This window comes from Hypanus sabinus, chromosome 23 (genome assembly GCF_030144855.1).
Source record: "Hypanus sabinus isolate sHypSab1 chromosome 23, sHypSab1.hap1, whole genome shotgun sequence".
NCBI lineage: Eukaryota > Metazoa > Chordata > Chondrichthyes > Myliobatiformes > Dasyatidae > Hypanus > Hypanus sabinus.
Genome location: NC_082728.1, coordinates 50,303,156 through 50,330,725, shown reverse-complemented (window position 1 = coordinate 50,330,725; position 27,570 = coordinate 50,303,156). Strand labels below are relative to the sequence as shown.

Genomic DNA, 27,570 nt, shown 5'->3' with positions numbered 1-27,570 from the left:
CGACTTTATGGAAACGTTCCATTTATGTATCATGGAATTGTAGGCTTATTTTTTTTCATAGCTCATTTTTATATTTGTTTCGACATAAAGAGCTCCAAATACTTTGATGCGATTCCGTAGTCAAAAAACAAATGCTAATGTTTATTTAGAAGTTTGCAACATTGTCTTTCTAACTGCATGTGCTCGAAAGGCCTGGGAGCCCAAACCACAACAGGCAGAGCGCGCCGCTGTCATGGCGACCGCCGCTTGAGCGACAGCCGCAAAGCGCTGCTATGGTGACCGCCGTCCGGCGTTGTTGTGGAGACGTCGAATGAGTGACAGCCGCGCTGCCACCATGGAGACAGTGGGTGAGTGACAGTCTCAACGGCCGGACCGGCAACAGCGCTGAACGCAAGTGGTTTCAGGTAAAGGGAAAACAAACGCTCCAATCACGACGGGGAGGAAACGTCGGCGACGCCGGCTCTGCCTCCCCACTTCCCGTCCTTTGTTTCCAAACACCGCGAGGCCTGGGAGCGGCCTACACAGCCTGGGGCTGGAGTGAGTGAATCAGCGAACCGGCGAAGGGGGGTAGCCCCGTTTCCTAACAGCTCTGCGAACCAGGTCGGGCGTCCTTCAACCGAAGGCTTCGTTAGCCATTGGGCGAGCAGTGCTTAAAGTGGAAAGGAGGCTCGGGGCAAGAGAGTGAGAGGGGCGACGGCGGTGTTTCCCTTTGTTTGGAACAGCCCCCCATGTGGACTGGTCGTTTATCGTGATGTTGTTCTCAGATCTTCTCGGGCAGACGTACAAAGGGGATCCGGCAGAGCCCCATCCTCTGTGAAACTGCCAGCCTCCGCTTCAGGCCGCTCTGCAGTCGGTTACAGTACCACCGACAACCTCTGCTAATCGAAGTCTAGCCCTTCAGCTTTCATTGATGAGACTTGAGGAAGGTAATGTTTTAACCACGCTTTGCAAACGCGTTACATTAATATTGTTATCTAACTACAATAACAAACTCTTTGTTCTGCTTTACTTCCTATTAAACTAATGTGGGATAAATTGCCACGAGTTACGGTGCGTGGGTGAAGATGTGGCGACTCGTTCCTTTTGTCATAATCTTAACGGTTCTGTCAGCCCCCCCCCCCCCCCCCCCCCCGTTCACGATGGGATTTTACTTGTTCCGCACCAAACTCTTGAGTAACTGACATTTCCTATTTAAATTCGGAAACAGCTCTTTAAACATGTTAGCTTTGACCGAATCATGGCTATAGCAATATGAAAAAGATGTTTCTCAGATGGACTAAAGGAACTTGCCTTATATTAATAAAACCTAGTGTCCAGTGGAAACGTTATTTAAGAAAATAAGCGCAAGAAGATAAGGCCCCCGGAGTTTATAACTAAGTTGCTGATTCACCGTTGTCACGATGTACTTTAGGATGCGAACTAACAAATTTACTTTCACTGACGATACCAGAATAATCAATGTGTTTATAAATGCGAGATTTTGATAACGCGCTATAATTTTTTCTGCTTCATTAACATTTAAGATTATAACTTTACCTGGTACTATAATATTTGTTACATTAAAACATTTTAAAAAAGATTTCACCGGATCAAAACATTGTGAAATCCCCCTCTACCTCACAGGTACCTCGCTGCAACCAAAACCTTTTAGAAGCATTTTCATTTCCTGCCTTAGCTTGCACATGCACTTGGTGTCTGTTATGAGATCACGTGTGCTGTCTTGTTCCATCCACTTAGGATGTGGCTGTTCTGTGTGTTATGGTAATTAAGCAGAAATGAATGAGACTGTGCATGCAGCTCTCACTGAAGCGATGGGCTTTGTGTCTTGATGAAGCTGCTCATAAGGACAAAGGATAACGCCTTGGCGATCTGGTTTTGCTTCACAGACCTCCAGTTTAATTGTTTGTGATCTCCACATAATTCCCAAAAATGGATGCTAAACTTCTGAATCTAAACTGGGCAACTAACTGTTCTTTCTTTGTCTACTATGTTCTGCTTTTAGTTATTGGTGAAGACAATGTGATGTGTAAAACAGATTGTTAGCTTCCATCAGATGTTAGTATAAGGATTAATTGGGAACATGTAGTTTGGTAGGAAATGTTTCATCCTCTTGTATTCTTTTTGCAGATGTTTCTGGTTGAACATGGACATGATTTGTGAAAATGAATCGATTCTTATGCATAGTTTTAAATTATATTTGAATCTGAGCAATTGTTAAACTCAAGATGAAATGCAATTTTGCATAATATTGATTCAATCAATTAAAATTTTCTTATATTGTACATAATCACAAAGTTGTCTCAGTATAAATAAAATATATTTTCATGGGTCTCCTGTATCTGAACCACAATGAATATTTTACTTATTTTCATGTATGTATTGAACATTGATGAAATTTATACAGGGACAATGTGATGGAGTAACTAAAAATATGTGAACAGGGAAGTTGATGATGGGCATTTAATAATTACTGATTTTGGTCTTTAAAACAAAAATTTAAAATGATTCCCAAATGACTTTGAAATGTATGGATCTGACTTGAGAGGAGTAAATAGTAAGGAAATTAGAAGGGAACAAAAAAAAAGTTGCTTTCCACTAATAATGGAACTCAGCTCCAAATATGAATACAGCCCCATTTAGATCCACAGCTCTCTAAAAATTGCTTCCTTTTCTTAAGATGCCCTGCTCCATTTCACAATTCATTCAACACTAGATCCCAAAGATAAAGAAAAAAGAAGATTCTTTTAAGGAAAAAATAGCTTGGATCAGTTTTCTTTCAACAGAAGCACTCTGCTCTAAAACTTGAGTGTTCAAATTTAATTGACAATCCAGTCTGCACTGTCAAAGTTCTTCAGTCTTTGAAAAGCTCTGCTGTTTCAAAATTTGGATGAATGGTGAATCATGATGTAATTTTTGAAAGGAGTGGAGCATTCTTGTATTTTTTTTTATTTTTTACTAAAATTAAATTGCATTGTGTCTCATCACTGTTAAGATCTCACTGTGCATTTAAAGGCTGTCATTAATTTTGCAAATTGATTAGTTATAAATAAGTGTATAAGGGGTTTCCATGATGCATTGTGACATTAATGCTGATTTGTTTTTTTGGTTCATCTGTTTACTGTATGATTACTCTGTAATTTTCAAACTTTTTTATCTATTTATATTATTGGTTCTTTTTGTAATTATTTTAATTAATAACAAAATCCTTTTTTTATTTTATTTCTCCTAAAAAAAAACAGAGTGAAGCAGAGAAATTCCTGTAATGGAGTCAGGTCAGGACCAGGCTGAAGGGTTACAAAGCAGAAAGGATGACTTAATTAATTTCAGCATCCCTGTGGATTATTCTGTCGATTGCACAAGAAGTCAAAGAGAAGGGCTACAGGCAAATGATCCTTTAGATAGTGGGACCGTGGATACCCAATACAGCATGTGTAGTAAGAACACACCTGGTGACATAGAGACCAACACCGTACCTCCGACTGACAAGGTTCACCTGGACGATGCAATCTCAAGTACTACAGTCACTGTCTCTTACGTTAATCGGCCCCACCTGTTTTCTTCCCAACGGACACTACAGCATTCCTTGCATGAGCAACCATTACCATCTCTCTTTATTCCATCTGTTTGTGTGCAGTCACAGCAGATGTTGTCATCCTCCTTTGATTCTTCTGGACCTACCAATTTTGTTGACACTTCATTTGAGAACTCTGTTTTAGCACAGCCTGGTGATCTGGAATCCATTAGAAGAGGACTTGAAAATGGAATAGACTGCAGCACTGTGAACCCCCACAGACTAAAGGCACTGGACCTGGATTTACCTTTAGTGGCGACCACTGTCCATGAATCTGATAGTCCACTTGAAAAGAGATTAAATGTGACAGAGGACATTTTGTATGAGCAATCTAGTAGTTCTTCTGATGTGGAAATACTGGACTCTGTCTGCCCGTTTTCTAGAGCAATGGGTCAGGAAGATAAGTGGAGTGACTCTGTGAGTTCTGCTGAAACTCTTGTTCAAAACTCAGAAGCGCTTGCAATGAAACTGACTGAGTCAGAAAACAGACCAAACAACAATGAACAGCGTGAAAGCAATAACCTGCTGGGCAGGATGGACCACTCTGAAATGCAAAATGGTGCTGGTGTCTTTGTTGGGATTAAAACTTCCAGCAGTCAACATGTAGAGAAGAACCTTCAGTCTATGTGCAACTTAAACACATGTTACAAAGATCAGACCACAATGACAATAAAAACAGAAAATGATGAACTTTCAGAGGCAGCAGTGTCTGTTAACTCTGAAGAAAGCCTGAGTGGGGATAACTTTGGGAAAACGTGTACAAATGTTTTGACAGAAGAGGAACATGGTGACTCGCCATGTAAAACACTTTCTACTTCCACACATTTGTCACAAAGTTTAAGTGCAGATAGTAATGATTGGGAAGACACAGAGAGTATTGGGACCAACACATCATCAGGTTACAAAGTGGCACCAAACGAATGCTGCAGTGACATGTTGCCGAATTCTGAAAATGGCAGCAGCTATACTTCAGATAACAGTTTAGTCCTCCAAACTGATAATATATCACAACAAAGTACGAAAGCTGGTGAGTGTTTACATGACCAAGAAATAGCTTTATCATTTGACCTGAAGAATGGAGAAATGCATTGTTCTGGTAAGGATGCTGTAGCCACTCAGAATAATAGCTCGTTGCAAGCCATTTGCAGCACAGCAGATATTACATCTTCTCCATCCAGTGGAGATCAGACATCAAATATTAAAGTAACTGAACAGTCTCCAAATAATGAAAATAATTGTAGGGAATCCAATGAAGAAATTTGTGCTAATGATACAGATGATAACCTCTTTGTGGTTGAACCAAATTTGATCCATGAATTGCCACAGATAGATAACAATGTACATGAGAATAGCAGAAATTTGACCTCATTCAATAAACAAATTCTTCCTACTTTGTCAAAGTCACCAGCTTCCGAAAGTAACCATCCTAAGATAAAGCCATGCTCTCTTGAATTGCATAAACTAAATGTTCTCGAAACTGAGGGGAAGTGCGATGTTCGGGGATACGTGTTGGACCTGAAAAGGAATAATGTTGCTTCAATGTCATGCAGCATTTCTATGAGTCTGTCTTTATCCAAGTCTGGCAAAGGTATTGGTGGAGAAGAGGAGGCAGAATCTGCTGAGAGCTGTGATAGTAAAAGTGGCCCAAGCCCCACTCATGATAATATATGCAAAGCCTTGTCTGTCCAGGCAGAGCAGCAACTCCCAAGCAGGAGAAAACAGACCTTTGTCACAAAGTATGAGGACAGTGAGTTGGTTTGCATCTCTGATGATGAAGTTGTTGATTGTTTGGTTGCAAAGACGGATTCACCACAGGACTGGAATCAGCCACAAGTTCGGGAAAATAAGAAGAAAAAGGCATGTCAACAATATTTGAATCAGACATTTGAAGATCGACCACTCCAGAATGCTGAACCCAAACATTTTGGAAGGAAAATTCTGCCACCTAGACAAAGAGGAATGAGGCTGGAACAAATTGTGCAAAATATTGTCACTCAGCCGAAAGCAAGAACATCTAATAACCTTGGTGAGAGACTGAGAAGAAGCAAAGATGGATCAATTCCTACTCCCACCAGGTTTCAGCCCCCGAGACACAAGTCATCTAGTTCCATTGCAGGACAGAAGTCCAAAGGCTATGCTGGATCTCTTCCTTGCATCAAGGATTCCTCGCAAAAAACAAGTTTGTCATGTAAAATGCAAGAACAATGTGAGGCAAATCAAGAGGAAACCAGTACAGCAGCTGTGGAGAAATTGAACAGAAATAAATCTACCTCTATTCCAGGCTCTTGCCATGGACGTGCAACAAAACTGAGCACTCCAGTTTCTTCCGGCAAATCTTTATGCAATGCATCTTTGTCTTCAAAGCAGCCAGCTGAAACCCACTGGGAGAGCCATAGTTCAGGAGACAAACATAAGTTTGCCAAGCTTGATCTCAAATGTGTAAATGGGAACAGGAGAAAGCATTCAGGAAGCTCCAGGAATGCCTGCGTGTCATCCCGGCCACAGTCTTCCCAGCCAAGAACACAGGGCAAAGTAAGGAAGAGGGTACATAAGTCAGCAGGTAAAAAGCGGCAGTCACAGCGGGGACGGCCCTCAATGGTCTTTGCTCCTGAAGAGCCTGAGATAAAACTAAGAGCCTTGTCTCTTAAAGCTGAGGGTCGTCGAGAAAGATATGATAGCTTTTCACCTTATGTTAGGGTAGAGGCAAAGGGTTATTCAGTGTGTACGGTAGTGAACTATTCGGAAGAGGATAATAATATTCTTAAACAAAAGAAACATTCCCAGCAGCAGTCACATGGTGCAGTTCCAAAATCATCTTGCATGACACTGGGCCCTGTAGTAAATGAAGCTACTCATAAAAGCTTTCTAGTCTGCTGTCTTTGTGGCTTGTCTGCAAATGCAATGGAGCAAGGTGATCTTTTTGGACCTTTTTATCCTAGGGGATATTCATCTTCCAACAATCAGACTTTCCAATCTAAAGAAGTAAAGACTGAGCAAGCAAGCACTGTTGTCTCCAACTCTACTTGTAATTCCATTAGGAATGTAGTAAATAAAACAACTGGACAAAACCAAGAATCTAGAACGAGGGAAGGGACAATAACTCGTGGCCAGAAGCGTAGAGGTGTTGATGGGACAGAAGAGAGCTCAAAATGTTCAGAAAGTAAGAAGGGCAAGAATGAGCCAACGTTGGAAGAGTGGTACCAGCCCCCATTGGTCCCAATGGATGCTAATGAATATTGGATGCATGAAGACTGTGTGACTTGGTGTGCTGGTGTATTTCTTGTGAGAGGAAAGTTGTATGGGTTGTTGGAAGCTATCAGCGTTGCACAGGAAGCGGTAAGTAAGGCAATGAATTGTGGAATATTCTACAGACTTTAATCATTTTGTTTCTGAAGTCCTTAGCTCCTGGGCTATTGTAAATGAAAGGAAGATATTGCATCAACATTATAATGTTCTACAATCATATGTTAGCAATTTAGAATATTCAGAGAAAGAATATTTTTGTGCTATCTTTATTTTCATTGTAATTAATCATTTCTGCAGAGGGAGATCAGTTTTTTAAATTTAAGCTTGAGTTGAAATGTTCAGAGAATCTTCTAGTTGGATTTTATAACTACTTTGCATTGTAAGTTTGCAGCAGAAATTCGATGAGGCACATAGCATGGTTTGCAATTCCAGCTTGAAACCTTTACAAAGGCAAAAGGAGAAAGTCTTATTCTGTGGTTGTGATTAGAGTTTCACTTGTTTAACTGGCTAGCCACGTTTGATAACAGTGTAGTGCAGTGGAATGATATTTAAATGTTATTTCAAGGTAAATCATTTTTGTGTGGGAAAGTTATTACTTTTTAAAGAGAGGAAATGAAAGGTGTAGTAACTATTTTTTTCCAGTTTCTTAAAGCTTGGCTTTTTCTGAACATTATTGAGGGATAGATAGGCTTTGTATGTTTGGTCAACAATCCTTTCTTGTGGTTCCTATTTTAAATGCCAAAGCCCATGTTGATCATTTGTACTGTCCGTTTCTCCATTATCTCTTTTAATCTATGATCTTCTACTGCTTTTCTTCCCCTTTCCCTCCCCTCATTCAGTTGTACCCAATTTTTCCAACCATCCCATTTATAACTTGAAGCAAGGGAATCCAGAAGAATTTCTTAATGATCCCACTTTCTCACCCTTAAATATTGTTTGAATTTGTAAGTTCCTGTCACAATTTACAGCTGCTGATTGTGTTAGAATTTTATCATTTTTTTCATTTTAAGTTAACATTTTAGTGAGAGCCTCAAAGCATTTGTAATTCTGGAAATATTCAAATTGAGTGCAGATATAAGATAAGATTAAGGTCCAATCAGTATATGCAGGTGCAGTATGTTTGGATAAGGCTTGATTTGGAGCGTCTTGTACAATTTTGCAATGTTACTTCTAGTTTTGTAGAATGGAAGAATGTTAAAATTTATTCTAAGAATTTGTTAAAACAGTTGCTCTGGTTCCAGTGGAAATTTGATTGTAGTTAGTACAGGAAGTCAAATACTGATATAACAGATAGTTGACAAGGCCTTGGCGCTCCTACAAGGTAGCTGTAATGAGACTTGATTGTATTCATTCCATGTCACTGTAACGAAACAAGGCCACTAGCTCAAATTAACCTCCATTTATAGCAATATTGAAGTCCATTGTCATCAGTCCAGAGATAATTTTAAAATGCCAAACTTGTATATAAAGGCTGCAGTAGGTGTGATTAGTTAACAAAAGTAGTAATATTATTCATACTGGTTTTTTAGTTTCTGAATTTCATAGTCATTATTCTGAAGGCTTGTATTTCACACGAAGAGCTGAGTTTGATGTCTCAAGATAATGTACAGTGTAGAGGAACTTTCTTAAAAGGTTAAAAGGATGTAACCAGGAAGTTAGACGGGGTAGATCCAGTGGATGTAGTGTACCTTGATTTTCAGAAGGCATTTGATAAGGTACCACATAGAAGTTTGGTGGGTAAAATCAAAACTCAGGGCATCGGGGGGAAGGCATTGACATGGATAGAAAATTGGTTGGCAGATAGAAAGCAAAGGGTAGCGGTGAATGGGTGTTTCTCGGAATGGCAGGTGGTGACTAGTGGGGTGTCACTGGGCTCGGTATTAGGACCACAGCTGTTTACCATTTACATTAACGATTTGGATGAAGGCATAGAAAATAACATCAGCAAATTTGCTGATGATACTAAGCTGGGTGGCAGTGTGACATGTGATGAGGATGTTAGGAAAATTCAGGGTGACTTGGATAGGCTGGGTGAGTGGGCAGATACTTGGCAGATGACGTTTAATGTGAATAAGTGTGAGGTTATCCACTTTGGGAGTAAGAACAGGAAGGCAGATTATTATCTGAATGGTGTAGGGTTGGGTAAGGGAGAAATACAAAGAGATCTCGGAGTCCTTGTTCATCAGTCACTGAAGGTGAATGAGCAAGTGCAGCAGGCAGTGAAGAAGACTATTGGAATGTTGGCCTTTATTACAAAGGGAATTTAGTACAAGAGCAAGGAAATCCTCTTGCATTTGTACAGGGCCCTGGTGAGACCACCCCTGGAGTATTGTGTACAGTTTTGGTCTCCAGGGTTAAGGAAGTACATCCTGGCTGTAGAGGAAGTGCAGCGTAGATTCACGAGGTTAATTCCTGGGATGTCTGGACTGTCTTACACAGAGAGGTTAGAGAGACTGGGCTTGTACACGCTGGAATTAAGGAGATTGAGAGGGGATCTGATTGAAACATATAAGATTATTAAGGGATTGGACAAGATAGAGGTAGGAAATATGTTCCAGATGCTGGGAGAGTCCAGTACCAGAGGGCATGGTTTGAGAATAAGGGGTAGGTCATTTAGGACGGAGTTAAGGAAAAACTTCTTCTCCCAGAGAGTTGTGGGGGTCTGGAATGCACTGCCTCGGAAGGTAGTGGAGGCCAATTCTCTGGATGCTTTCAAGAAGGAGCTAGATAGGTATCTTATGTTTAGGGGAATCAAGGGATATGGGGATAAGGCAGGAACCGGGTATTGATGGTTATTGATCAGCCATGATCTCAAAATGGCGGTGCAAGCTCGAGAGGCTGAATGGTCTACTTCTGCATCTGTTGTCTATTGTCTTTGATTTCTTTGTTTCATTCTCCAGAGACATAGCAATATTTGTTCCTGTGTTTATTTTTCATTGCACAGTTGCTTTTACATTTTGCCTTTGAAAAATATGAAAAACCTTGAGCTGGAAATGCAAGGGTCTGCCACAAAGAAACTTCTGTTCTGCTTATAACCATCTTTATATCAGCACATAAAGTGGGTTGTATATGGAAGTGATTTTGTGGAGCTACCAAATCCCAACCAATTAAAGGGAATCACTAGTGCAGAAGTTTAAATATTTTGGTGGTGCATTTTAACCATAATTCAGAGTCAGAGACTCCAATCACTGGAACTATTTAAATAGAGATTTAAGATTGGGTCTTTTGATTTCATGCTGGGGATATTTCCAATAAAGAAAAAAGGGAAAGATGAGAAGAGCAGTAGTGATCGGGGAATAGACAGAAGATTTTGTGGACATATATAGGTGGTCTCCAACGTGCCAGGTCAGGGACATTTCAGAATGAGTCCACTACATTCTTAAGGGGGAGATTGTGTAGCCAGAAGTTGTCGTACACATTGGTACCAACAACACAGTTAGGAAAAGGGATGAGAATCTGAAGAATGTATATATGGAGCTAGGTCGGAAGCTAAAAAAGCAGGACCTCAAGAGTAATCTATGGATTGCTGTCTGTGCCATGTGTGAGGTAGGGTAAGAATAGCTGAAGAATTGGTTCAGGGAAACAGGGTTTCAGATTTGTTGATTATTGGAATCTCCTGTGGGAAAGTATGACCTGCACAAAAGTGAAGGGAAACAATATCCTTGTGGGCAGATTTGCTAGAGCTTTTAGAGAGGGTTTAGAGTATTTTGGAGACAGTGACCACAATTCCATGACTTTTACCCTAGCCTTGGACAGGGATAGTAACTAGGAGGGGGGTATAGAAAAATATTTAATTGGGGGTGGCTGAATTATGCTATTAAGCAGGAACTTGGAGCATAAATTGGGAACAGATGTACGGGGAATATTTAGAAAGTACTAACATAGGGTGCTGTATAGGTTCATCTCATTGAGATAGGGAAAGGATGGTAGGGTAGAGAAACCATGGTTGACAAGAGATGTGGAGCACCTAATCAGGAAGGAGGAGGCATTCCCTAGGTTTAGGAAGCAAAGATTGGACAGGAGTCTTGAGAGTTACAATTTAGCCAGGAAGGAACTTACAAAGGGACTTGGGCAAACCAGAAGGAGACATGAGAAGGCCTTGGCAAATAGGATTAAGAGAAACCATAAAGCACCTATGTGAAGAATAGGAGGATGACTGGAGTGAAAGTAGGACCAATCAGGGATAAAAGAGGAAACAAGTCTGCAATTGGAGGAGGTAGGGGAGGTCCCTAATGAATACTTTGCTTCATTATTCATCAGTGAGAGGGACCTTGACGAATATGAATTCAGCATAGAACAGGATAATACTGCTGAAACATGTTGAGATTAAGGAAGAGGATTTGCTGGAACTTCTGAAAAACATAGGATAGATAAGGCTCCCAGGCCAGTCAGGATATACCCCAGTAATTATGGGAAACAAGGAAAGAAATTGCTGTGCCTTTGTTGATGATCTTTGTATCTTCACTGGTCAGAGGAGTAGTACCAGAAGATTGGAGGGTAGAAAATGCTATTCCTTTGTTCAAGAAAGGTAATAGGGATAATCCTGGGAATTATAGAGCAGTGTGTCTTACTTTAGTGGAAGCTATTGGAGAGGATTCTTAAAGACAGAATTTACAAGCATTTGGAGAAGTATTGTCAGATTAGGGATTGTCAGCTCGGCTTTGTGAGGGTCAGTTTGTGCCTCACAAGCCTGATTTAATTCTTCAGGAAAGTCACAACAGATTGATGAAGGTAGGACAGTGGATTTTGTATATATGGATTTTAGTAAGGAGTTCGACAAGGTTCTCCATGGTAGGTTAATTTAGAAAGTCAGGAGGCATGGGAGTCAGGGAAACTTGGTGGCATGGATTCACAGTAAGCTTACCCATGGAAGGGAAAAGGTGTTAGTAGGTAGAGTGAATTCTGCCTGGAGGTCAGTGAATAGTGGTGTTCCGCAGGGATCTGTTCTTGAGACCTTTGCTCTTTTTGATTTTTATAAATGACTTAGATGAGGAAGAGGAAGGGTAGGTTTGCAGATGACATGAAGGTTTGTAGTTTAATGGATATCATAGAAGGTTGTTGTAGGTTACAACGGGTTAGTGACAGGATGCAGAGCTAGGCTGAGAAGTGGAAAATGTAGTTCATTCTGGAAAAGTGAAAAGACTCACTTTGGAAGGTTGAATTTGAAGGCAGAGTACAGGGTTAATGGCAGGATTCTTAGCAGTGGAGGAAGAGAGAGATCTTAGAGTTCGATATCCACAGATCCTTCTCAGTTGCCATGCACATTCTTAGGATGGTTAAGAAGGTGTTGGTCTTTGGTTGTCAGGGGATTGAGTTCAAGAGCTACAAGGTAATGTTGCAGCTTTATAAAGTCATACAGTGAAGCCATACTTGGAGTATTCGTGTTCGTTTTCGGTTGCCTCATTATAGGAAAGATATGGAAGCTTTACCAAGGGTGTAGAGATTTATGAGAATGCTGCCTAGATGAGACAGTTTGTGCTATGAGGAAAGGCAGAGTGAGCTAGGGCTTTTTTTTCTGGAGCAAAGGAGGATGAGGAGTGATTTGATAAAGGTGTATAAGATGATGAGGCATTGACAGAGTGGCCAGTCAGTGCTTTTTTTCCTAGGGCAGAAATGGCTAATACAAGAGGGCATGATTTTAAGGTGATTGGACGAAAGTATAAGGTGTATTTCAGAGGTAGGTTTTTTTTAGAGTGATGAGTGTGTAGAATGTGCTGCCAGGGGTGGTAGAGGCAAATACATTATGGACAGCTAAGAGACTTGTAGATGGGCATATAGATGAAAGAAAAATGGAGGGCTATGCAGGAGGGAAGCTCTAGCTTGATCTTGGTTAAAAGGTTGGCTCAATGTCATGGGCCAAAGTGCCTGTACAGTGCTGTATTGTCCTGTGTTTTATAAAGCAAAGATTTACTCCTTTGAATAAGTGATGGGATAGTATTGAGTACAAAAATTATATTCCTGGTTTGCTCAGTAAAACTGGAGAGAGAGAGACGAGTCCAGCAAGAATGAAATTAATTTTTATATAGGTGATATGCCACACAGTTGCTCCACACTGTGCTCTAAACAACCTTACCATATAGGTTGAGTGCCACTTGTCTGACGTCACATGGAAAATTCCACAAGAGGCTGGGTAGCTTCCCAGGCAATGCACAGGTCTCTGCAAATCACAGGCAATTCTGAGAAGTAACCTCATGTATGTAATGAAAAATAGAAAAACACTGCATAAAGCAAAAAATGAAGATCTCAACTATGTATTGTCAGTGTCATAGTGAATATATGCCGCAGCAGTATGCAGAACATGAAACAAGCATAGATCTATTATAATGAACTGAAAATTGAAGGTAGTTGTGAATATTTAGGGGGCTGGTTGCAGAAATCTAAGAAAAGGCATGGATTACATTTTTTAAAGTGTCTACTGATCACAAAAATCTAGCAACAGAACAAGTCTATGATGTTAATTGCTTTTTATACCTTACAGAAACCCTAACAGCAAGTAAAATTCAAATACAGTGTACAGTAACCTTTTAATCAAAGCACGGCATCATAGATGGAGACTGAAAGCCTGGCATTGTTTTTGTTCCATAGCTGATTTAGGTATTCTGTTGATGCTACTGTGCTGCTTTTGTTACCCTGCACACATTAGACAATAGACAATAGGTGCAGAAGTAGACCATTCGGCCCCTCGAGTCTGCACCGCCATTCTGAGATCATGGCTGATCATTCACTATCAATACCCAGTCCCTGCCTTGTCCCCATATCCCTTGATTTCCCTATCCATCAGATATCTATCCAGCTCCTTCTTGAAAGCATTCAGAGAATTGGCCTCCACCGTCTTCCGAGGCAGTGCATTCCACACCTCCACAACTCTCTGGGAGAAGAAGTTCTTCCTCAACTCTGTTTTAAATAACTGACCTCTTATTCTCAATCCATGCCCTCTGGTACTGGACTCTCCCAACATCTGGAACATATTTCCTGCCTCAATCCTATCAAATCCTTTAATTATCTTAAACGTTTCAATCAGATCCCCTCTCAATCTCCTCAATTCCAGCGTGTACAAGCCCAATCTCTCCAATCTCTCTGCGTAAGACAGCCCTGCCATCCCAGGAATCAACCTAGTGAATCTACGCTGCACTTCCTCAATTGCCAGAATGTCCTTCCTTAAACCTGGAGACCAAAACTGTACACAATATTCCAGGTGTGGTCTCATCAGGGCCCTGTACAAATGCAAAAGAACATCCTTGCTCTTGTATTCAATTCCCCTTGTAACAAAGGCCAACATTCCATTTGCCCTCTTCACTGCCTGTTGCACTTGCTCATTCACCTTCATTGACTGGTGAACTAGGACTCCTAGGTCTCTTTGTATTTCTCCCTTACCTAACTCGACACCGTTCAGACAATACTCTGCCCTCTTGTTCCAGCTTCCAAAGTGGATAACTTCACATTTATTCACATTGAATGACATCTGCCAAGTATCTGCCCACTCACTCAGCCTATCCAAGTCTCCCTGTATTCTCCTAACGTCCTCTTCGCATGTCACACTGCCACCCAGTTTAGTATCGTCAGCAAACTTGCTGATATAGTTTTCAATGCCCTCATCTAAATCATTGACATAAATCGTAAAGAGCTGTGGTCCCAATACAGAGCCCTGTGGTACCCCACTAGTCACCTCCAGCCAGTCTGAGAAACACCCATTCACTGCTACCCTTTGCTTTCTATCTGCCAACCAGTTTTCTATCCATGTTGAAACACTGCCCCCAATGCCATGAGCTCTGATTTTACTCACCAATCTCCTATGTGGCACCTTATCGAATGCCTTCTGAAAATCTAGGTACACAACATCTACTGGCTTACCCTCGTCTAACATCCTTGTTATACCCTCAAAAAACTCCAACAGATTAGTCGAGCATGATTTGCCCTTGGTAAATCCATGCTGGCTCGGCTTAATCCTATTTCTGCCATCTAGATATGCCACTATTTTGTCCTTAATAATGGACTCAAGCATCGTCCCCACGACTGACGTTAGGCTAACAGGGCGATAGTTCTCCGTTTTCTCCTTCCCTCCCTTCTTGAAAAGTGGGACAACATTAGCCACTCTCCAATCTTCAGGAACTGATCCTGAATCTAAGGAACATTGGAAAATGATTACCAATGCATCCGCAATTTCCTGAGCCACCTCTTTTAGAACCCTCAGATGCAGACCATCTGGACCCGGGGATTTATTAGCCTTCAGTCCTACCAGTCTACTCATCACAGTTTCTTTCCTAATGTCAATCTGTCTCAATTCCTCTGATATCTTATGACCCTGGCCCATCCATACATCTGGGGGATTGCTTGTGTCCTCCTTGGTGAAGACAGATCTAAAGTATGCATTAAATTCTGTTGCCATTTACCTGTTTCCCATAACAATTTCTCCCAATTCATTCTTCAAGGGGCCAACATTGTTCTTAACTATCTTCTTTCTCTTCACATAGCTAAAAAAGCTTTTGCTATCCCCTTTTATATTCCTGGCTAGACTGAGCTCATATCTGATTTTTTCTCTCCGTATTGCTTTTTTAGTTAAGATCTGCTGTTCCTTAAAACTTTCCCAATCATCTGTATTCCCACTCATCTTAGCCCTGTCATACTTCTTTTTCTTTAATGCTATACAATCTCTGACTTCCTTTGTCAACCACTGTGGCCCCTTCCCCCTCATTGAATCCTTCCTTCTCATTGAAATGAACTGCATTTGCATCTTTTGTATTATGCCCAAGAATATCTGCCACTGCTGATCCACTGTCTTTCCTGCCAAGGCATCCGCCCATTTAACTTTGGCCAGCTCATCCCTCATGGCTCCGTAGTCTCCTTTATTTAATTGCAACACTGACACCTCTGATCTGCCCCTATCCCTCTCAAATTGTAGATAAAAACTTATCATGTTATGATCACTACTTCCTAATGGCTCCTTTACTTCAAGATCACTTATCAATTCCTGTTCATTACACATCACCAAGTCCAAAATAGCCTCGTTCCTGGTTGGCTCAAGCACAAGCTGTTCCAAAAATACATCCCTTAGACACTCCACAAACTCCCTATCCTGGGGTCCTACCTGATTCTCCCAGTCCACCTGCATGTTGAAATCTCCCATAATGACTGCATTACCTTTAGCACATGCCAATGTTAACTCCCTAATCAACTTGTACCCAATATCCACGCTACTGTTTGGTGGCCTGTACACAACACCCATTAGGGTCTTTTTACCCTTACTGTTCCTCAGCTCAATCCACACAGACTCTACTTCCCCTGTTCCCAAGTCACCTCTTGCTAAGGACTGAATCTCATTCCTCACCAACAGGGCCACCCCCACCCCCTCTTCCCATATTTCTGTCTCTATGATAGCACGTATACCCTGGTACACTCAATTCCCAGGCCTGATCCCCTTGCAGCCATGTCTCTGTTATCCCAACAATATCGTAGTTCCCCATTTTCATCTGAGCTTCAAGCTCATCTGTCTTATTTCTGACACTACGCGCATTCAAGAATAGAATTCTTAGCCCATTCCTCCTCTCTTTGCTTAAAACATTGTCTACTGTACCTAACCCAGTTCCTTGAACTTCCATCGGGCAAATTGCACCCTGAATTTTGATGACCTTCTCAAGATCACCCAAACCTTGTACACATTTAACCCCATGCACCTTCTGACCAACCCTCTGGATCTGGATCCCTGCCCCCTGCACATCTAGTTTAAACCCCCCCCGAGCAGCACTGGCAAATACTCCTGCAAGAATGTTAGTACCCCTCCGGTTCAGATGTAGACCATCCCTTCGAAACAGATCCCAATGTCCCTGGAACAAAGACCAATTATCCAAAAACCTGAACCCTTCCTTCCTGCACCATGCTCTCAGCCTCGTATTAATGTGCATAATCATTCTATTTTTCGCCTCACTCGCATGTGGCACAGGTAGCAATCCCGAGATTGTCACCCTGGAGGTCCTGCCTTTCAGCTTCACTCCTAACTCCCTGAACTCTCTAAGCAGGACCCCCTCACTCACCTTACCTACATCATTGGTCCCTACATGGACCACTACATCTGGGTTCATGCCCTCACTCTCAAGAATAGCCTACTCCCGATCTGCCCCACAAAATCTCCTATCTGCCCCCCTAACTATTGAGTCCCCTAAAACTATCGCTCTCTTCTCTTCCTTCCTCCCCTTTCTAGTTGAGGGTTCAACCTCTGTGCCAGAGGCAGGACCACTACAACTCATTCCTGGTAGGTCATCCCCATCAACAGTATCCAGTACGGTATACTTATTGTTAATGGGAATGGCCGCAGGGGTGCTCTGCTCTCTCTGCCTGCTCCCCCTGCCTCTCTGGACCGTCACCCATCTGCCTACTTCTTGGTTTTTTGGTGTGACTACCTCCTGATAACTCCTATCTATCTCTGCCTCTGCCTCCCGAATGATCCGTAGTTCATCCAGCTCCTGCTCCAACTCCCTAACTCGGTCTAATAGGAGCTGCAGCTGGACGCACCTTTTGCAGGTGTGGTCATCAGGGACAACTGTGTTGACCCTGACCTCCCACATACTGCATATGGAGCACACCACTGCTCTGACTGTCTCCCCCATACCTGAACTGGATTAATGGAATAAGTCTAAAAAGCACCTAGTGACCTTACCTTCTTCCCCTCAGCGAGCAATCATTTTATTAATGATATCTAATAACTTTTACTGTTAAGTACACAAGTGTAAGACCAGGACTGCCTACTGGTAGGGCATTAATTTAGAGTCAAAAATTATGGCAATCCCAAGCTATTTTATTATATATGCCAAATTCCGAAAGAATCCAAAATCCTGCCCCAAGTATTTTGGTTAGTTAGTGTACTCAACCTATATTTGAAGTTTTCTAGCTACTTAAACATGAGTAATTCTACAGATGCTGGAAGTCCAAAGCAACAGGCACAAAATGCCAGGGGAGCTCAGCAGGTCAGGCAGCATCTATGGAAATAAATAAATAGTTGGTATTTCAAGCCAGCAATCTTCTTCAGGATAAAGGAAGAAGGGTGTTGGCCTGAAATGTCGACTGTTTATTTATTTCCATAGGTGCTTCCTGACCTCCTGAGTTTGAGTGTGTGTTCCTAAGTTACTTATTGCCTCCTGATGCTTTCTGGAGTTACAGTTGTAAAACAAGTATATTGTGTACTTACATTAAGGAATGCTGCAGAAAAATGGTGCAGTTACTTAAAATCTGATGAAAGTCATGTTTTTTTGAACTGCTACTTGTACAAAAGTTTTTTGTGAATTGAACGTAAAATTAAGTTGCATTGACGGCAGTGTAACTGCACTTCATTATTCCCTTTTATCTATCCAACGTTGTGTGTGTTTATATAATACATACACAGAGCCTGAAGCTACATGAATTATTTAGCAGGCAATTGATTTAACAGATATTGGGCTGGATTGTGCTTTATTGTGTTCTGTAGGGAATCACTGTTCGACATGTATTCTACTTTGGGGCCTGTGCAGAAATATAGAGCTCTGTTGCTGAACTTGAGAAGGCCAGATTCACATAAGGCTAAGGGAGGCCTTCAGAGAGGTGCTGGGGTAAGGTGTGGCTTCCCCTGCTTGGGATCCAGTTGTTACATGTGGTCTGCTCTGCCTGATCGAAGGGTTATAACATGGAAGCCTTGACCTTTGTCCATCCAGCATGATCTAGCCCATTAACCTGGAACTGTTCTTGTAAATTTTGCTAAACCTTAATGTTGCATTTTAGACAATGTTAACATTTAACCTTTATATTGGTGTAGATCCAATGTTTCTTGTTTCTCTTATTACTTGGTTTTTACCAGTAATCTAGTTAACTACTTAGCTATATGGCCTAATGTGGTTCTCTGTGGAAACTGATGTAGTTTCTCCTCTTAACTCTGCCCCTTTATCCTCTCTTCTCCCTGAATGTACAGCTCTGTACCAAAAGAACCGAGTAGAGTTAGTGTTATAGAGTCATAAAGTTGGATAGCGCAGAAGTAGGACTTTCGGGCCACCACGACCGTGCTGACTATTGCACCATCTGTACCAGTCACATTTATCTACATTGTGTCCCTTTTCTTTTCTGCTCAAGTATTTGACATGATGCTTCCTTACTAGTGAGAATAACAGCCTCCACCAACTTTTCAGGCATCGTGTGTGGGCATGCGCACATGTTTGTGCATGTGGTGAGAGGGAATCATCAGATGCCCTCTGTGCCTCCTACTTCTCATCTTCAACCTATCCCCTCTATTTTTACATAACACCATGGAGAAAAGGTTCTTGCCTCTTACTCAAAATTTTGTATATCATTATCAGACTACCCTCACTTACCTTCACTTGTGAAACAAACTCAGTCTATCGAACCTCTTCCAGGTAGCATTCTGTTGAATCTCCTCTGTACCCTCTCTGGCATAATTGCATCTTTTTCTATTGTTTGGGCTCCAGAACAGCACACAGTAGTCCAAGTGTGGCCTGCCTGGGTCAGTGGACTAGGCTGTGTCCAAAAACTCATCTGAGGACCTGAATGACTACACTAGGGATGTTACAGACTTTATTACAGTTGTGGATGAGTGTGTCCCCACAAAATCATTCAGGGTTATCCCCAATCAGAAGCCTTTGATGAACAATGAAATCCAGAATCTGCTGAGCGTCAGATCAGAGGCATTCAAGTCTGGATATCAAGAATGCTATAAGAGGTGCGGGTATGATCTCCAGAAAGCCAACTCTTGAGTGAAGTGGAGATTCTAGACTAGACTGGAATCAAGGAGGGATGTTCGACAGCAATGGCAGGGTTTGAATGACATAACCTACTACAAAGTTAAATCTTGCGATGTAGGGTACAGCAGAGCTTTGCTTCCAGATGAGCATATGCCTTCTATGCTCGCTGTGATGCCAGAACAATGAGGAACCATTGTACACCCCCATGTCCCCTGATAATCCTCTGGTCTCAGTATCTGAAGATGATGAGCGAGTGTGTTAATCTGTCTAAATTACTGTCGCCCAGTGGCATCCACAGAGATGAAGTGTTTTGAGAGACTGGCGTTGAAGTGTATCAGCTCCTGTCTGAGTGGCGACTTGGATTTGCTCCAATTTGCCTACCGAAACATCTGCTGTATAGTTGTTGCTATCTTATTTGCTCTTCACACAACCCTGAAACATTTGGACAAATTAAGTATGTTCTTTATCAATTACAGCTTGGCATTTTGGTTGAGGGGGGACTTAATAGAGGTATTTAAAATTATGAGGGGGATAGATAGAGTTGACGTGGATAGGCTTTTTCCATTCAGAGTAGGGGAGATATTCAAACAAGAGGACATGAGTTGAGGGGGGCAAAAATTTAAGGGTAGCACGAGGGGGAATTTCTTTACTCAGAGAGTGGTAGCTGTGTGGAACGAGCTTCCAGTAGAAGTGGTAGAGGCAGGTTTGGTATTGTCATTTAAAGTAAAACTGGATAGGTATATGGACAGGAAAGGAATGGAGGGTTATGGGCTGAGTGCGGGCCAGTGGGACTAGGTGAGAGTAAGCGTTTGGCATGGACTAGAAGGGCCAAGGTGGCTTGTTTCCGTGCTGTAATTGTTCTCTGGTTATATTTAATATTATCGTCCCTTTTAAACTAATCAGTGAACTCCATGACTTAAGCCTCAATAACCTCATGTGCAATTGGATCCTGGATCTCCTCACTTTTAGCCCCCAGTCAATTTGGATTGGCACAAACATCTCCGCAATCTCCATCAGCCTAGGACAGGGGTCGGCAACTTTTACCACTGAAAGAGCCAATATGGATCCATTTCCCACAGAAAAGAAAACACTGGGAGCCACAAAATGAAATAACACTGCATACAACGGGTTTTTTTTGCCTTTATGCTATGTATAAACAAACTATAATGTGTTGCATTTATGAAATTGATGAACTCCTGCAGAGAAAACGAAATTACATTTCTGCATGCAACAAAAACATTTTGAACTCCGAAAAAAAGACGGTGGGTTGAAGGTTACTCCGTAGGTAGCCTACCTTGGATCGAAGAATTAAAAGAATGCATGCACTGGCGGGTGTCAGGCATTGGCAGTGGTGATGTATATTAATAGCGATAAAAAAACACGTTGTAGCGGTGTGCTACACGCAGCGCTAAAATAAAGACTGCAGTCAAAGGTAACTTTATTCGAACTAAACAGCCTTGCTTTAAAGCCTCCCTCAACCCGTCCCCGTGGGCGCGGATGCTCCAAAAGACACGTACTCACAAACCCCTGTAGGCTATCTCCCTTAGCCGGAACGGTGGCTAATTGTGAGCCGGTTCGGATGTGCCCGGAAACGGTGTCTCCGCAAAGTTTTCAGATTGTACAAGATCACCATAATCTTCAAATTTCGAATTACATTTCAAAAGCTAACAAACCACGGGGAGCCGCATCACAGAGATCAAAGAGTCGCACGTGGCTCCGGAGCCGCAGGTTGCCGACCTCTGGCCTAGGAGCACTTCAGGGTTCTGTACATAGCCACACAGTCATAGGTGTAAAGCAAGCAGAGCAAGGGCTAACTACAACTCCAACAACACATACAAGTTTGCTAATGACACCACTGTTGTGGGCTGTATCAAAGGTGGTGATGAATCAGCATACAGAAGGGAGATTGAAAATTTTTGCAGAGTGGTATATTAACAGCAACCTCTCACTTGATGTCAATAAGACCAAAGGACTGATAGTAGACTTCAGGGGAGGGAAACCAGAGGCCTATGAACCATTCATTCATCATCGGAGGATCAAAGGTGGGGTGGGTCAGTAATTTTAAATTCCTTTGTGTTACTATCTCAGAGGACTTGTCCTGAACCCGTAGTATGAATATAATTGTGAAAAAAGTACTGCAGCACCTCTAGTTCCTCAGGAGTCTACGGAGTTTCAGCATGCCATCATAAACCTTGGCAGACTTCTATAGAAGTGTAATGAAAAGTGTGCTGACTGGCTGTACCAGTGCCTTTGAGCAGAAAATCATACAAAAGGAAGTAGATTCTGCCCAATGCATTACAGGTAAAACACTCCCAAACATTGAGCATACCTACGTAAAACATTGCCATAGAAAATCAGCATCCATCATCAAAGATCCTCACCAACAGGCCATGCTCTTTTCTCACTGCTGCCATCAGGTAGAAGGCACAGGTGCCTCAGGACTCATACCACCAATTCAAGAACAGTTACTACCCTTAACCATCAAGCTTTTGAACAAAAGGGGATAGCTACATTCATTTAAGGACTTGCCTTGTTATTTCTTGCTCATTATGTATTGTTACTAATTTATTATCTACATTTGTACAGTTTGCTTAGTTTACAGTCCCTGATGTTTACAGGTCCTGTACAATTAATGTTCCATAGATTTGCTAAGTGTTCTAAGAAAAAACCTCAGGGTTTTATGTAGTGACATATATGTACTCTGATAAATTTTTATAAAGCTTTGAACTTTATAAAGTTGTAACATGATATCTGAGCTCTTCTGTTCCATCCCACAACTGATTTAGTATGCCTCCTTCACTACTCCATCCTCCTGTCCTGCCAATTACAAGGACTTATGGATCCAAAAGTCTCTCTGTTCATCAACACGTTCTAAGTTCCAGACTCTTTTTGTGCCCTATTTTATCTTTACACTCCCAAAATATGTCACCTCATGTTTTTCGTTAATAATTTCCCATTGCCATTGTTCTGCCCAACTTTCCACTGATGTATGCCGTGCTGTAGTTTTAGAGAACCTTTTGCATAATCTACAGCACCACTATTTTTCATGTTGCCTCCAGACTTATTAATCAAATTTCATAAGCTCACATCCAATTCATTGTTTATCACTGACGTCAAGAGTCGCTCACCATTCTGTACACTAATGTTCAGTTTTCCAATCAGAAAAATAATCCTCCACCACTATCTCTGCCTCCTATTACTAAACTAATTTTAATTTTACTTTGGCATGGATCCCATGTGTAACCTTTTGCACTAGCCTACATGGCTGGTGAGTAGGTTGATGGAAAAGATCCTGAGAGGCAGGATTTCTGAACATTCGGAAAGGCATAATATGATTAGGAATAGTCATCATGGCTTTGTCAAGGGCAGGTCATGCCTTACGAGCCTGATTGAAGTTTTTGAGTATGACTAAACAAGTAAATGAAGGTAGAGCAGTAGATGTAGTGTATATGGATTTCAGCAAGGCATTTGATAAAGTACCCCATGCAAGGCTTACTGAGAAAGTAAGAAGGCATGGGATCCAAGGGGATCTTGCTTTGTGGATCCAGAACTGGCTTCCTCGTAGAAGGCAAAATGTGGCTGTAGGTCATATTCTGCATGGAGGCCGGTGACCAGTGGGGTGCCTCAGGGATCTGTTCTAGGACCCCTGCTCTTCATGATTTTTATAAATGACCTGGATGAGGAAGTGGAGGAATGGGTTAGTAAATTTGCTGATGACACAAAGGTTGGAGGTGTGAATAGTGTGGAGGGCTGTCAGAGGTTACAGCGGGATATCGATAGGATGCAAAACTGGGCTGAGAAGTGGCAGATGGAGTTCAACCCAGATAAGTGTGAAGTAGTTCATTTTGGTAGGTCAAGTACGATGGCAGAATATATTATTAATGGTAAGACTCTTGGCAGTGTGGAGGATCGGAGGGATTTTTGGGTCTGAATCCATAGGACGCTCAAAGCTGCTGCACAGCCTGACTGATGGTGCATTGGCCTTCATCAACTGTGGGATAGAGTTTAAGAGCCAAGAGGTAATGTTACAGCTATATAGGACCCTGGTCAGACCCCACTTGGAGTACTGTGCTCAGTTCTGGTTGCCTCACTACAGGAAGGATGTGGAAACCATAGAAAGGGTGCAGAAGAGATTTACAAGGATTTTAGCTGGATTGGGGAGCATGCCTTATGAGAATAGGTTGAGTGAACTAAGCCTTTTCTCCTTGGAGTGGCAGAGGTTGAGAGATGACCTGAAGGAGGTGTATAAGATGAAGAGAGGCATTATCGTGTGGATAGTTAGAGGCTTTTTCCCAGGACTGAAATGACTAACACAAGAGGGCACAGTTTTAAGGTGCTTGGAAGTAGGTACAAAGGAGATGTCAGGAATAAGTTTTTTTCACAGAGTGGTGAGTGCATGTAATGGGCTGCTGGCAATGGTGGTGGAGGCGGATACAATAGGGTCTTTTAAGAGATTCCTGGATAGGTACGTAGAGCTTAGAAAAATAGAGGGCTCTGGGTAACACTAGGTAATTTCTAAAGTAAGTACATGTTCGGCACAGCATTTTGGGCCGAAGGGCCTGTATTGTGCTGTAGGTTTTCTATGTTTTTCTATCTAGGACTTTCTTCGTATGTCCAACATCAACTGCACAGTCCTCATCAAATGCTTAGTTACCTCTTCAAAGTTCCTCCTCACTACCCAGGTCATACTCTTTTCACATCAGATGCAAGAGCCTCAGGACTCATGCCACCAGGTTCAAAAACGGTTACTCCTCAACTATCAGGCTCTTGAGCAAAAGGGGTAACTACACTCATTCTATTTCTGGTGTTCCCACAACCTATGGTCTCACTTTAAGGACTCTTTATCTTGTTATTTCATACGTTATTTATCGCTATTTATTTATATTTGCATTTGCATGGTTTGTTGTTCATTGATCCTGTTTACAGTTTATATTCTTTAGATTTGCTAAGTAATCCTGCAGGAAAAAGTATCTCAGGATAGTATGTGGTGACTTGTATGTACTCTGATAATAAGTCTTACTTTGAACTAAATGAAAGTAATGAACAAGAGTTATTTTAATCAGACATGCTGCCATTTCTACTGTTGGAACATTTATTTTGTGAACTCTTAAGTTTTCTCACCTGCCATGCTTATCTTTAATATGGCATTTGCTATTGTACACAAACCACATTCCATATGATGGTGTCTATTGTTCACATTATTTTGTTAATATTTAATTAAGCACTCTTTTTGTAGGGCTGTTTTATATTGTGCACATTTTAATGAATGAATTGACTTTATTTCTTACATTCTTCACATACATGAGGAGTAAAAATCTTTACGTTATGCCTCTGTCTAAATGTGCAATTATAGTAATTTATGATAACTTATAATAAATAGAACAGTCAATGTAACATAAAAATACACTCACATCAATGTGAGTTAATCAATCTGATGTCCTGGTGGAAGAAACTGTCCCCGGAGCCTGATGGTCCTGGCTTTTATGCTGCGGTACCATTTCCCGGATGGTAGCAGCTGGAATAGATTGTGGTTGGGGTGATTCAGGTCCCCAATGACCCTTCGGGCCCTTTATTCACACCTGTCTTTGTAAATGTTCTGAACCATGGGAAGTTCACAACTACAGATGCGCTGGGCTAATATTCTGGGTTAAAGTGCATATATCAACTCTGCACCCTAGCAAAGGGCTTTGAGTATCACATTAAACCAAATTGTAGCATTACTTTTGCAATATATGGGCAATGTACACAGGAACCACATACTAATTGAAACATATGTGAATCATCCATTTAGTGGAACAGTATGGCCAGGCCACATTTTTTATTAGAGTTTAGCTTTTTAAAAATCTGATGGTGCTAGGAGTACTATATGCTGCAATTTGTTACTTGGGCAATTTCCTATGAGGAGGAGAGAGCTTGTTTCCCTAGACATAATATCTACAGGCATTTAAAGCCTATGATTAGAAATCCCTTAATTAGCTATCTTTCTCCACATTCCTTATCGTTTGATTGTGAATTGAGTTTTCCACTGGTAATCATTTGTTTGTAGATGGTGTTCTACCTGAAATTAGTGTTGGTACCAAATGTATTCATATCTGTCTTATTCTGTGGAATCCAGTTCATTTCCTCTGTAAGCTGAAACTGAACGCGATATTGAGTTGGAGTTGACTTCTGTGTCTTAATTTGAGCAGCCATAAAGACAACTCACTTCCCAAATGGCACGTGCCCCACATTTAATTTTAATCTAAACGTCAGAACTTATAACAGTTATATCACTAAATTGAGCCAGATTTACAGCTCATGTAGTTTTTTGGGATGTCAATGGCCAGACAACTGATCCTCTACACCTGAAGCCTCCAATGGATTGCATTTGTTTTCAGTGGCAAATAAGTCTTAAGCAGTGTGTTCTGAAGCCCCATGACGTGATGTTCTGATTTCTCTGATGGGAGTCAGTTATGTGATAAAACTTCTAAACATTCAAGTAAATTTAAATAATTTTGAATAATGTTAATTTTAAAACTATAAGGCTTTTAAATTTTTTTAAAAAATGAACTCAGAATACCTTTCACAAGATTTTGTTTCTTTAATTTCTGTCTTTGACACATCAGCGTTCCATGATGGGGTCTCAATGCAGTGAGTCCATTGCAGAGGTCAAGTGAGTTGGTATGTGATAATTGACTGCACATGTGGGAGGCCTAAGATGTGTGGTGTAAATAAAATTCAGCAATATATGTCTTATTTGACCTAAAGACATCCTAAGGGGTTTACAGTGAATAAAATACATTTTGAAGTGTAGATATGGTTGCATTCAATTTATATACAGTCGGCCCTCCCTATCCGCGAGTGCCACATGTACAAATTCAACCAACCGCGAATTGAGAAAACTCGGAAGTGCTCTTCCAGCACTTGTTGTTCGAGCATGTACAGACATTTTTCCTTGTCATTATTCCCTAAACAATGCAGTGTAACAACTATTTTACATAGCATTTACATTGTATTAGGGATTATAAGTAATCTAGAGATGATTTAAAGTGTACGAGAGGATGTGGTAAGGTTATTGTGGATCGGGATCGAAAAATAATCGGAAGTTCTCTTACCAAGTAAGTTGGAACAGGTACATCCGGTATTATTTAGTATCAGTTAGTCAAGCACTTGTCTTAATATATAGTATATATTTTACCTTTTTATGCATATTAAACACTTAGAACGTATGTTTCAGCACTGGGCTCGGGAACGGAAGTTCTCGGGTTCGATCCAGTGACAGGTCACTCTCGATCGTGCTCTCCATCCGTGCTTGGTTAATGTGGAGGATCAAAAACCCAAAACCCAATAATTAAACCACTGCGTTGCTTAGTAATAATTGTAGCTTTCATCAGGGCAGGGCCTTTCTCACTTTATCCTTTAAAATTGTTCCGATCGTTGACCGACTGTAGCCTAATGCTTTTCCAATGACTGATGGCGTTTCACCTCTTTCCGATCACTTGATTATTTCCACTTTATTTTCAATTGTGATCGTGAACAGAAACACTGCAGATTCAGAGCTCCGTTGCTGGGTCCTAATGTCCACGGCACTGAGACAGGTTAAATAAGGTCTGGGGTTCCGCAGGGTCCTAAGGTCCATCGGATTGAGACAGGTTAAATAAGGGACTTGAGCATCTGTGTTTTTTGGTATCTACGAAGGGTCCTGAAACCAATCCCTCGCATATAAGGAGGGCCAACTGTACAGCAGAATCTTAAAACAGTGTGATACAGTACCTTGAAAAAGTATTCGGCCCCCAGCCTTTTGTTTACATAATTAAGTTCTACCACAAGGTATTTTGGTCAATTTACCTGTTAAATTTCTTTTGTGAATCACATGCTCATTTTTTCACAGTAGAGCTCCAAAAAAATAGCAAAAATTGTAAAGCATAAAAAGTAAAATTGTCAGTAGTTCAAAAGTATTCATTCCCTTTTGATCAGTACTTAGTTGAACCACCTCTCGCAGCTATTACAACCAGTGGTCTTTTTAGATAATTCTCTATTGGCTTTGCAAAACTTGAT

General features: G+C 41.3%; 1 protein-coding gene across 1 annotated transcript in view; it reads left to right on the top strand.

Annotated features, from left to right (window-relative positions):
• Window positions 1–305: 305 nt before the first annotated feature.
• Window positions 306–27,570, top strand: part of LOC132380185 (uncharacterized) — a 71,388-nt gene continuing 44,123 nt past the window's right edge. Inside the window, exons 1-2 of the mRNA XM_059948869.1 lie at window positions 306–926; window positions 3,240–6,907. Of these exons, the coding sequence (XP_059804852.1) occupies window positions 3,263–6,907 (3,645 nt within the window). The 5' untranslated portion in view covers window positions 306–926; window positions 3,240–3,262. The remainder of the gene's footprint in view (window positions 927–3,239; window positions 6,908–27,570) is intronic.